Genomic DNA, 12958 nt, shown 5'->3' with positions numbered 1-12958 from the left:
AAAAGGAATCACTATAAAACAAACACTTGGGTTCCTTTTAAAATGCGCAAAGTAAATCCATCTGATAAAACAGCTCTGAAAATGGCTTAGAAAGTTTAAAATAAATATAATTTATACTTGAATAAATGACATTTGTGTTAAGTATCCAGTTAATAAATTTTACTCCAAGACAATGTATAATCTCAAAAGTTAGAAGCTGGCTGATTAAGAGACCTTGCGCAATGTCACCAGTTCTTTGCTCTCGTCTCATCTTCCAGGATGGCCCAGCTTCCGTGGCTCCCAGAGGCGAGATTCCTCTTTACCACGCCAAGTGCACACAGCCTGAAGAAGTCTATGCACACAATGGACACAATGTTTGTGATGCCAAAGAGACTGAAGTTAAATGCTAACTCGGTTCTGGTAAACTCGTCCTTCTGTAAATACTCTTTGGGACTCGTGGTTCAGTTTCTTCTACAAAAGGCGTTTTAAGGGTTTTCAGGAAACACACACCCAGAGAACCCACACCCACTTCCCGATGACTACCAGCAATGGCATGTCTTAGCCGGTGTTCCTATCACTGGAATATTGACATCCAAAGCAAACAACAAGCTTTCATGCATACCACAGATCCACAGATCTAGGAAAATGGGGTGGTGGGGGGGGCAAAATGCAAAGTTGCAAATGTCTCGAAATGAATGGGGCTATAAAGGTAGTGTCCCCATTCCTAAGGGGAGAATAAACGAACTCTATAGAGAACAGAAAAAAGTCTCGAGAAAATCAGAAGCTATTTCTTACTTATGTGGTGCCTGATAGTTAGGAAGAAAAAACATAAACGTGACGTCTCCTGTTGAACTGCTGTCCTGTAAAAGGTTTGTTAACTACACAGAGAAAACTCTGGGCACAAAAACCCAAGCAAAGAAGCAAGTGTGTGTATCGAACAAAGAAGCACTTACTGCTTTGGAACCAAACACGGAGGCCTCATCATTTTATCGGGAGATATAAATTATAAAATGTCATATATTATTTTCCTTTCATGTTTATCAAACTAGGAAACAGCTACACCTGGGGAAACCTCTATTTAATAGACTTTTGGCTGTATTAGAGAAGACATGGTTTTCCTTTGATGCTGAATTTGAAATCGTCTTTTTAAAAAAAACAAGAAAAACTTCTTCCCTAGCTGGTTTGGCTCTGTGGATAGAGCATCACCCTGAGGACTGAAGGGTCCCAGGTTCAATTCTGGTCAAGATGGACTCAATCTCCAGTGGGGGGCGTGCAGGAGGCAGCCAATCAATGATTCTCTCGCATCATTGATGTTTCTATCTCTCTCTCCCTTTCTTCTCTGAAATCAATAAAAATAAAAATGATTTTTTAAAAAAACTTATTCTTTCAGAGATTAAAGTATTGGTCCCAGGCCCTGCCACTTTTCTCAAAAAACTAATGAGATGTCAAAACAAGGAAAGAGGGAAAGTAAAACTAGGCAAAGGCACAGGGAAGTGGGTGTAGGCTTCCCAGTGGCTTCTCGGAGCGGGCACAGGGAGACGGCTGCCGGCGGAAGGCAGGCTGCAAGGCCGCGTGTGGGTGAGAACACAGGGGGAGTGTCTGTGGGTGAGTTGGGGGACAGCTACACTCCAGGAGAAGGCGGGGGCGGCCGGCCGGCCGGGGCTCTCCTGGCCGCGCAGCCCCCACTGCTGCTGGGATCCCTCCCGGAGCGAAGGGCTCGGAGCGGGGACCGCGCCCCCCTGAAGGGGAGAGTGGATGGTGTCGGGACCTGAAAACCTACAACCATGGCACCCACCGAACAGCTGCGAGCCCCAGAGCACCGGTCCCCCCGGGCGCAAACACGCGGCCCGGAGGAGCTCCGCACCGCACCAGGAAGGTCCGGTTTCGCCTGGGGAGGGGGGAGAACGACAGAAGCAGACCCGCCGAGAAGAGAGAACACGGGGACAAAGAAACAACGCTGACCCTTCTGCTGAGACCTGCTCGTCATAAAAATTATTCCAAGGTGCCATTTTTAAACTGTCCAGTCATAAGTTTTAGGGAAACTTATGACAGGCATAGACAAATACTTCATGTTACAAAAATAAAAACTTAAGGTATTTTTGCTGCTGTGGATAAATCATACAAGCATTTCCAAAAGATGAGGTGATTAAAAATAAAGAAACAAACAAAAAATAAAATAAAAGATCCAAAGAACTGCTCACACACATTACATTACCCAAGTTCTACATGATGCAAACTCTGCCAATGGGACATGGGAAGAAGAAAACAAGAAACCACTGCCTACATGTGACATGGAGGAACCTGACCCGAAGACAGTGAAGACACTTTCCTCCGTGAACGAAGTGCAGGAGAGGAGGAGCACCGTGCCTATCCTTACTGGACAATGTTAGTTCCTGGCAGCCTCAAGCTTCCAGTCACCGCCACACTGGCCCCGGCTCCCTCTCCCTGCAGTGCATCAGGCCATGCAGAGCAGACACAGGAAGGCTGTAGTTGTTTTAAAAAGGAAGCAGCATGAAGCAAGCTCCAATGGTGCAAGGCTGATTGGCTATGTGAGCTTACCATATATCTCGGATCTACTCTCCTCTGAACTAGACTTTGTCTTCTTGGAGGAGCTATCTGCACAAGAGCGGGAGAAAAGGAGAGAGATATAGAAAATATGGAGACCAATGTAAGGGGAAACTCATGGGGGGAAAGATGAATCATGATCAAGTTAAATCGTGCAAACAAAGTATGAACATCACAGGTGACAGCACTTAAGAATAGTCACAAACAGCACAGGTAATGACATATTTTACAGACTTACCAAAGAAAAGACAGTGCAAAAATATATATTCAAACAAAACAAAGCATGAATAGTCTACAAAATACATCATCTGAAAATTTTAGAGACAGCAAAAGCACTAAAAGCTATAATAATCTCATTATGAAGCATTACATATCACTTTGCTAAATGTGTCACATCACAGATGAACAATACCTTGCTAGCAAGACAATAAGTAATCATATAAGTAAAAGCTTCTGTGACCCATGATGTCAAAATCAGGTGTCAAAAAATTTTTAAAAAGTATCCTTTAATGGAGATCTAGAAGTTACATATTACATACTCCCACCACCAAAACTTTCTAAATTGATTATTGAGGTTTCACTTTTACCTACTACCGAAGATGCAGGTAAGTTATTAGTTATTCACTTTCTATTCTTTCCTTCCTAGCATCTTAATTAGACACAAAAAATATACTTACTTTCTATTAAAAATTAAATTTTATTTCTAAGTGAAAATATCTAAAAGCAGATAGATTATATTTATGTATCTGGGACCTCAGCATTTACTTACTTTATCTTTGGTCACAGGAACATACCACTGAATAAAACAGTATGTGCACAAAGAACACACAGCAGTTTCAAACGGTGAAAGCAGAATTATCAAGCAATTTTTATCAATTAAATACTTGGTACCTTTATAAGGAGAAAGCAAATGCCTGTATTTTACAAGAGGAGGTCAAACTCTGTATAAATAAAGGCTGTAAGGAGGCCACTGACATGAAAATGCTAGGAAAGGGGGAAAGACATTCTGAGTGCAGAATCCTCTTTGACTGAGCAAAGGGTCTCTTCATTTGCTTACTCTAAAATGATAATTAATTTTGAAGTTGCATTTTATCTACTCCAGACCTGAATTTTTAAATGACTATGGAAATTGGTAGTTGTTGTAGACTTAATTTTATGACATACTACTTACTTATTAGTCCATACCTATGATTTATCTTAATTCTATGTCCTTGGTTGTAACAAAATACTCAATTATGATATAAAAACTATTTCTATTATAATCACTATTTTTAAATATGATACACTTTACAATGAAGCTTCCATAGTGGAATACAAGGTACTGAAAGTTAAAAATGCTGCATTTCTCCTGAATGGAAAGGGTTTATGCTATAACTGAAGGAGGAGGAGAGTCCTAAACAGGAGTCCTACTTCTGAAGCAGGTGTTCCCGGCAGTTCTGCAGCTGAAGTGATAGTATTCAGGCGCTCACTGCTTTCACTATTCTTTGGAAGAACAAACAGTGTTTTTACCTGTGGGGTCAAAATCATGTGATGCACTGCGCTCGACTCTCTGCTTCTTATCAGCTGGTGACTCTCGGTTCAAAATACTTCCATGCCTAAATCAAATCAAAGCAATCAAATAGGTACAAGAGAACAGTCGGTAGAATAAAAACTTAATTTAAAAATCTCGTGTGTCTTACAGAGAGAGACCAAGAAATCAGTTTACCTTACACTGTCTCATAAACCTCTCTATTTTTTCAAGAAGTTTTAACATTCAGTCTATGCTACATGTAACACAGTGGCTCTTTACTTGGTTATAAAAAGTGCTTAGAATTATAAAAGTACTATTCAGGAATAAAGTTTGTTTTATTCTTAGATATACTGCTTAAATTCTTTTAGTGATTTTCAAAGGCTACTCATTAATGTTTTCATTTAACAGATGAGAAAACCATGCCTACAAGTAATTCAACACATTCCCCAAACCTAAGTATACCACGGTCAGATTTGAAATCACTGTAGAAATACAGCACTGATGTGAGCAGCTGAAAAAAAATTTGGGGGAAGCTGCACTTAAAACCTGCAAATAGTTCTAGTCACAGCAGTCTTTCTTAAGCAAGCCCAGATGACACTAAGATTATTTTCTTATGGTCTATCAAATTACACTGATCATATAATGGCCGGGCAGTAAATAAGACTGACTATAATGCATACACAACTAATTAATTGAAATCCCAAGATTAACATTTGTATCCTGGACTATGGTGTCATTAAAAATGATGAATTTACAATAAAGGTAGGTAGGAATAAAAAAGAAAAAAAAAAGGCAGGTAGGAATGACATACTACCTACATTTTAAATAATATTTATGGCAAGATGAGAGAGGGAGAGATGGTGAAGAACAAGTGTTAAGAAAGAGGCATTTAATCCTGGGAAACTAATAAATGTGCAGATATGGATATGGGCACAGACATCTGAACATTTTGGATTTTTCCCTTTCCTGTCTTCAAGTAATTAAGACTGATCCAGTTTGCCAAAGTTCATAACTAAAGGCAGTTACAGTTACCAGATGCTAAAACACATCAAAAACTATAACCCATTTACACTCCCTAAGCTGTTCACAACCAAATACGTCACAATAGATTTTAAAATCTGTAAGAGTCAACAATAAAAATAAATAATGATAATAAAAAGAACAGGAAAGGGGGGAAAAAATAAAAGCAAAAAAAATTTTAACCTCTTCATAGGGAGTGACCTTAATACCAATTTGAACTTTTAAAATGCTTGTATTAAAAACACTGAAAATGTTATCAAAACAATGCTATCTTCCAGAAAAAACAGAAACACCTATTACATTCTAATTTGTAAAATACTTTGAAATTTTAAACTAAAATCTACATTTCAAAAGCCACAAAAAATCCATCATAATTTCAAAGAAATAATTCTAATGAAAATTTAACCTAAATATATGAAGAACAACTGAACAACTTACCTTATAGGTTTTTTGAGGGGAAACCTGAAACAAAGTAAAAAATAAATAAATAAATAAATAAATAAATAAATAAATAAATAAATAAAAGATAAATGTAATTATTTCACTTGTAAGATAGTCATTACATTTTTTGCATTCTATTAAACAAAATAAGGATTTTAAATTTTATGCTAACTTCCCAAAGCAATTCAACGAACAGGTGAAGACGCTGGGTACCACTGTTAATATCTTAAATACTTTGTTAAATCTTAAATTACAGGTGTATTTATAATCAGCTGTCCCTGAGTATGGTTTCTCTTTTTTAAAATCCAAATAATAGCCCTGGCCAGGTGGGTCAGTGGTTAGAGCATCAGCCCATGGCCCAAAGGGTCACAGGTTCAATCCCCAGTCAAGGCCATGTACCTCCGTTGCAGGTTCCATCCCTGGCCCCAGTATGGGTGTGAACAGGAGGCAACCAATTGATGCCTCTCTCTCACACCGATGTTTCTCTCTCTCCTCCCTTCCTCCCTTGCTTCCACTCTCTAAAAAAAATCAATGGAAAAAATATCCTCAGGTGAGGATTTAAAAAGAAATCCAAATAAGAATAACAACAGCTAACTTTATTAAGGGCTTACTAAATACTAGGTACTGCTCTAAACTGTTTATATGTATTATCTTATTTAATCCTAAAAAATAACTATGAAGATATAATTCCATTTTACAGGTTTTTAAAAAAGGGCAGAGATATTTTACCATTAAGATGTTACACTTTGTTTCCCTAAGAGAAAAAGTTCCTTCCTGTCCATCACTTCTCCACACCCCATAAAATACCTGGATGCTGATTATTGCTCTATTGACCTTTCAACCCTTTGATCATGATCAAAGCATGATCCTCAATTTTTAGGTTTCGCTTTAATAACAGGAACCTAGAAAATGTTACTATTGCAGTAGTATCTATTATTAAAAATATGTTCCTAAAGTAGAAAACAAAAGGGATGTTTTTCTTTTTTCAATTCTATAAGCTAAAAGAACTAAATCATTTCCTCTTGCTTGTCTTTTTTAAAAGCATTATGATGGGAGGCTTCTTGATACGAGTTTGATGCTATACATAGATGCAAATCTAAGTCTAAAATGAGTGCTTAAATTTCCTCCCATTCCTCTCATCAATTTCTGTCCTTTTTAGAAATTATCTCAACCTGTGGCATTTTATGTAATATTATTTATTCTAGTAATAAAAACAGGTAACATGTTACAAATATCAGTATAATTGGGTTTTTAAAAAAGTCTAGTAGTAAAGATAGTAAGAGATAAATATAAAACAATGATACCTAATTGACTACTTCATTTGGCATGGAGTTTAGTTTTAAAAAAAGTACAAGTTTAATTAAAATTCCCTTTAACTCCTGTATGAATCAAAATTGATTCTAAGAAAGACAAAGAATCTAAAAACTTGCCTAATAAGCATGTTAACTCACAACAAAGTTACGAATAACAAGGAAAGGGGTTCTGGGCTAAGAGAACACTGCTCTAGAGAATATACTGGTTACAAAAGATGACCGAATCTTCAGAAGTAAATACTCCTACGCAATCCATCCTACTACGGGGAGGGGGGTTACGAACATGTATTTGTAACTCACGGAGGACTATATGAGAATTGGAGGGAAAAAGAATGTGCAGCTGAGTTTCTGCCAAAGGCTAACAGCTGCAGTTAGCAACCTTGGTCACTGCCTGGCGGCCACTGCAAACATCCCTACCCCCAAGCAATGTTGCTGTGTCAGGGAATGCCACACCCAGGGAGGTTCTGGTCAAGAATCCGGAAGTTCAAAGGAAACCAAGATGGCGGCATAGGTAAACACCTACACTGCTGCCTCGCACAACAATTTCAAAACTACAACTAAAGGACAAAACGTCTATCACCCAGAACCACGGGAAAGCTGGCTGAGTGGAAGTTCTACAACTAGAAGGAAAGAGAAAAGAGCATTGAGACGTGCAAGCGCTGAAAAGCTGAGGTACGGAGGCGCGTGAACCGGGCTGGCGGCGGGCATTGCTTTTCTCAACCCGAAGGGAGACAAGCTCCCGATTACTCTGAACTCCAGTTTCTAGGGAGACGCAGAGGACCCAAACTCATACAGGGAGAAACTGGACTGTCTGCCATCGGGTCGGAAAGTGAGGGTGGCTTGCTTGCAAAGCTGATCGCAGGAATCATTCTTTACTGTGCTGGGGTGCGATACGCGGGGACGCAGAAACTCGGAGACATAGAGACAGCTGACTGGCAGCCATCATTGTTTGCCACGCCCTAGCCTAGTGACTCCCTGAGACCCCGCCCCGCACAATCTACAAACCCACCCAAGCTCCACGCAGCGGCTTTGGCATATGAATGGCCTGCCCTATCGCAGCTTAACCAAACAAACTGCAGCTCCGGTCAGACAGCTCCAAAACCTCCAAACCCCAAGCAAAGAGGAGAAAACTGTAGTTCTCGCTGTAGCTCCTGCTGGGTGGCCTCAGACAGTAGCTGACCTGCACCCCATTGGAGATCCAGAAGCCAGTGTACCTAGTGGTCAGTGTGAGACAACACCAGATTTCAACTCCTCACATCCATAAGTGACACAATCAAGAGGCAGACTCAGTGAGCATCAAAGCCCCACTGGAACAAGTCCTGCCCCATAACTGTGTCTCCAGCACAGCAGTTCTCCCATTATAGACACAGCGGGTCCTCACAGCCAATTGGCCTGGAGGTCAATTCCTCCCAGTGACAGCAACAGCAATCAAGGCTTAACTACAACAAGACTTTGCACTCAGCCCACAAAGGGGTACACCAAGAGCATCCACCTCAGGTGATTGGGGAAGCTGAGCCACTGGGTCGTATAGGTCACCTACCACACAAACCCTCTCCATCAACAGAGGGAAGCAGCCAAAATGAGGAGACAAAGAAACATGTCACGAATGAAAGAAATGAAGGAAAGCAAACTACTGGATATAGAGTTCAAAACCACAGTTATAAGGTTACTCAAGAATCTTCTAAAAACCAACAAGAAATTTGATGAGACCTCCAAGAAGCTTAGTGAGATCTTCAAGGACCTTAATGAAAATGCCAAGAAAATTGAAAAGGACCAGTCAAAAATTAAGCATACACTGTCTGAAATAAAGAATATACAGAAATTCAACTGTAGATCAAAGGGCCCCAAGAATCAAACCAAAGATCTGAAATATGAGGAAACAAAAAACACCCAACCAGAAAAGCAAAAAGAAAAAGAATCCAAAAATATGAAGAGTGTAAAGAGCTTCTGGGACAACGTTAAGCGTACCAACATCCAAATTATTGTGGTGCCAGAAGAAGAGAAAGAGCAAAATACTGAAAACCTATTTGAAGAAATAATAACAGAAAACTTCCCCCACATGGTGAAATATTTCTTTCACCTTACAAGTCTAGGAAGCACAGAAACCCCAAACAAGAGGAATCCAAAGAGGACCACACCAAGACACATCATAATTAAAATTCCAAGGGCAAAAGACAAAGAGAGAATCTTGAAATCAGCAAGAGAAAAACAGTTAGTTACCTACAAGGGAGTACCCATACGACTTCCGGCTGATTTCTCAACACAAACTATGCAGGCCAGAAGGGAGTGGAAAGAAATATTCGAAGTGATGAATAGCAAGAACCTACAATCAAGATTACTCTACCCATCAAAGCTATCATTCAGAATTGAAGGCCAGATAAAGAGCTTCACAGACAAGAAAAAGCTAAAGGAGTTCATCACCACCAAACCAGTATTATATGAAATGCTGAAAGGTATTCTTTAAGAAGAGGAAGAAGAAGAAAAAGGTAAAGATAAAAATTATGAACAACAAAATGACAACAAATACATACCTACCAATAAGTGAATCTAAAAATCAAGTGAATAAAAAATCTGATGAGCAGAATGGACTGATGAATATAATAGAATCAGAGACATAGAAAGGGAGTGGACTGACAATTCTCAGGGGGAAGAGGTTGTGAGGGGTGCAGGAAGAGATTGGACAAAAATCTTCCACCTATGGATGAAGACAGTGGCGGGGGGTAAGGGCATGGGGTGGGGTGGGGAATCAGGTGGAGGGGAGATATGGGGAGGGGGGGGGAAGAGGAACACCTGTAATAATCTGAACAATAAAGATTTATTTTTTTAAAAAAAGAATCCGGAAGTTGCCAGACTAGTGACGGTAAGACAGCTTCCTGAGCTATTTTATCTTGCAGGAAATGAAAAAGGAGGGTATAAAAGAGGAAAAAATGGAAAGAGAAGACGAAGAACAAGGACCACGCTACAGTATAACTTGCTTATCATAATCTATTACTATACTAGAGGTCCGGTGCACAAAATTCGAACACGTGGAGTGGGAGTTGTCCCTCAGCCCAGACTGCACCCTCAACAATCTGGGACCCCTCGAGGGATGTCCAACTGTCCAGTGGGAATGGGGCCTAAACGGGCAGTCGGACATCCCTCTCACAATCCAGGACTGCTGGCTCCCAACTGCTTGCACATGCCTGCCTCCCTGATTGCCACTAACCGCTTCTGCCTGCCATCCTGATCAACCCCTAACCACGCCCCTGCCAGCCTGATTGATGTCTAACTGCTCCCCTGCCAGCCTGTTTGCCCCCAATTTCCCTCCTCTGCTGGCCTGGTCATCCCTAACTGCCCTCCCCTGCAGGCTTGATCACCCACAACTGTCCTCCTTTGCAGGCGTGGTCCCTTCCAACTGCCCTCCCCTACTGGCCTGATCACCCACAACTGCCCTCCCTTGCAGGCCTGGTCCCTCCCAACTGCCCTCCCCTGCTGGCCATCTTGTGGTGGCCATCTTGTGTCCACATGGGGGCAGGATCTTTGACCACATGGGGGCAGCCATCTTGTGTGTTGGAGTGATGGTCAATCTGCATATTACTCTTTTATTAGATAGGAGGATAGAGGCCTGGCACAGGGGTGGGGGTGAGCTGGTTTACCCTAAAGGGTGTCCGAGATCAGGGTGGGGGTTCCCTTGGGGCATGGGGCGGCCTGGGCGAGGGGCCTGTGGTGGTTTGCAGGCCGGCCATGTCCCCCAGCGACCCAAGCGGAGGCCCTGGTATCTGGGATTTATTTATCTTCAACAACTGAATCTTTGTAGCCTTGAGTGGAGCTAAGCCTCTGCTCACTCAGTGGCAGCAGCCATTTCTGTTGGAATTTATTTATCTTCTACAATTGAAACTTTGTAGCCTTAAGTGGAGGCCTGGGCTGGCCAGGGAGTGCGGAAAGCTTGGCTTCCTCCATTGCTGGGGAAACCCAAGCCTCCCTCCTGCTCTCTCCGTGGCCGCAGCCATCTTGGTTGGGTTAATTTGCATACTTGCTCCTGATTGGCTGGTGGGCGTGGCTTGTGGGTGTAGTGGAGTGGTGGTTAATTTGCATATTAGTCTTTTATTAGATAGGATTCATAAAATACAAATAAAGAACTTTTCTCAATAAAACATTTTTAAATCATAATACTTTTTCTCTAGTCACTAAATTCCACTTTAGATTATGTGGTGAAGCAAATACGTATGTTTATATGTATGTGCAGTTGCATATACACATAATGATGTCAAGGGACTTCCTGGCTTTTGCACTTGTTCCCTCTGTGCCATCTACTTGATGCTGAGATGGAGATGCAATCAGATAGCTGGAAATAGGAAGCTAGAACCCCAAGAAAAAGTAATCAGAACAGGATTTATTATAAAATTGGGTTTTAAAATTGCTTTTTTAGAGTCTTCAGAGTCGAGTCACCCATCCATAGATGGTCACAATTGAAAACAGCATGTAAAGATGAAGGATCGCCCTAGCCAGTTTGGCTCAGTGGATAGAGCGTCGGCCTGCGGACTAAAGGGTCCCGGGTTCGATTCCAGCCAAGGGCACATGCCCGGGTTGCAGGCTTGATCCCCAGTGGGGGGCGTGCAGAAGGCAGACAATCAATGATTCTCTCTCATCATTGATGTTTCTCTCTTTCCCTCTCCTCTCTCTTCCTCTCTGAAATCAATAAAAATGTATTTTTTTTAAATGAAGGATCAAATCGTGAGGCAGGTGGGAAGGGAGGTGGGGGGACTAGCTTCTGAATGACAGTGAATGTGGGACCCAGTGAAGAAGATAAATCAGAAAAAAAGAGCTGTCATAGGGGCCAAGAAAGAAGAGGTAATCAATATTGTTAAATGCTGCAAAATGCAGGCATAAAGGCTAATAATTGGCCATATTCTAAGCAACAAATTAGCCCAATACTAGGCTGATGAAACAATTCTGGTGTTCAAAACTCTGTATTTTCAAATCTCTGTCTGTTGTGTAGTAAATAACAAAATTGTGATAATCTCCTTTGGTTAGATATTTATGTAGAACAGCTACATTTGAATGCTGATACGTATGTTAGATGTGCCTAGTCCAGTGATGGCGAACCTATGACACGTGTGTCAGCACTGACACGCATAGCCATTTCTGATGACACGCGGCCGCCCAGCGGCCGCATGCCGAGGATGAAACATTTGCGAAATAATGTTTTTTCCTCAAAGTGACACACTACCTGAGTTATGCTCAGTTTTTTGGCGAAGTCTGACACACCAAGCTCAAAAGGTTGCCCATCACTGGCCTAGTCAAACTGTCTGCCTTTTGAAAACATCAGTGATGACTTGGACACATAGCCAACAATGAACATGTTTGTGCACCTATTTATATATGATGTATCCTTTATAATGAAGAGGTAATATGCAAATTGACAATCACTCCAACACACAAGATGGCCGCCCCATGTGGACACAAGATGGCCGGCAGGGGAGGGCAGTTATGGGTGACCTGGCCTGAAAGGGAGGGCAATAGGGAGCGATCAGGCCTGCAGGGGAAGGTAGTTGGGGGCGACCAGGCCAGCAAGGGAGGACAGCTGGGGAGGACCCAGGCCTGCAGTGGAGGGCAGTTGGGGGCAACCAGGCCTGCAGGGGAGGGCAGTTGGGGGCGACCAGGCCAGCACAGGAGGGCACTTAGAGGTAACCAGTTCTGAAGGGGTGGGCAGTTAGGAGGGACCAGGTCTACGGGGGAGGACAGTTAGAGGTGACCAGGCCAGCAGGGGAGGTCAGTTAGGGGTGAACAGGCCAGAAGGGTAGGGTAGTTAGAGGTGACCAGGCAGGCAGGGGAGGGCAGTTAGGGGTTACCAGGCCGGCAGGGGAGGGCAGTTAGGGGTAATCGGACTGGCAGGGGAGGGCAGTTAGGGGTGACCAGGCTGGCAAGGGAAGGCAGTTAGAGGTGACCAGGCCAGCAGGGGAGGGCCGTTGGGGGCGAACAGGCCGGCAGGGCAGGGCAGTTATGAGTGACCAGGCTGGGAAGGGAGGGCAGTCAGTGGTACCAGGCCAGCAGGGGAGGGCAGTTAGGGGTGACCAGGCTGGCAGTTAGGGGCAATCTGGCTGGCAGAGGAGCAGTTAGGCATCGATCAGGTTGGCAGGGGAGTGGTTAG

At 42.4% G+C, this 12958-nt stretch overlaps 1 protein-coding gene across 2 annotated transcripts in view; it reads right to left on the bottom strand.

Moving 5' to 3' along the window:
• Positions 1 to 12958, bottom strand: part of ARHGEF12 (Rho guanine nucleotide exchange factor 12) — a 244174-nt gene that overhangs the window by 169963 nt on the left and 61253 nt on the right. The window contains exons 2-4 of one of the 2 annotated variants that reach the window (XM_079787790.1): positions 5513 to 5536; positions 4054 to 4139; positions 2539 to 2595 (exon numbers count right to left, since the gene is read on the bottom strand). In XM_079787790.1, coding sequence (XP_079643916.1) covers positions 2539 to 2595; positions 4054 to 4139; positions 5513 to 5536 — 167 coding nt within the window. The remainder of the gene's footprint in view (positions 1 to 2538; positions 2596 to 4053; positions 4140 to 5512; positions 5537 to 12958) is intronic. The other variant, XM_079787791.1, reaches the window with a different exon arrangement.

The sequence above is a fragment of the Cnephaeus nilssonii genome (genome assembly GCF_951640355.1).
Source record: "Cnephaeus nilssonii genome assembly, chromosome: 13".
NCBI classification, from domain to species: Eukaryota; Metazoa; Chordata; class Mammalia; order Chiroptera; family Vespertilionidae; genus Cnephaeus; species Cnephaeus nilssonii.
Note: the sequence above shows the minus strand (reverse complement) of the source record. Positions and strands in the feature narration are given on the sequence as shown.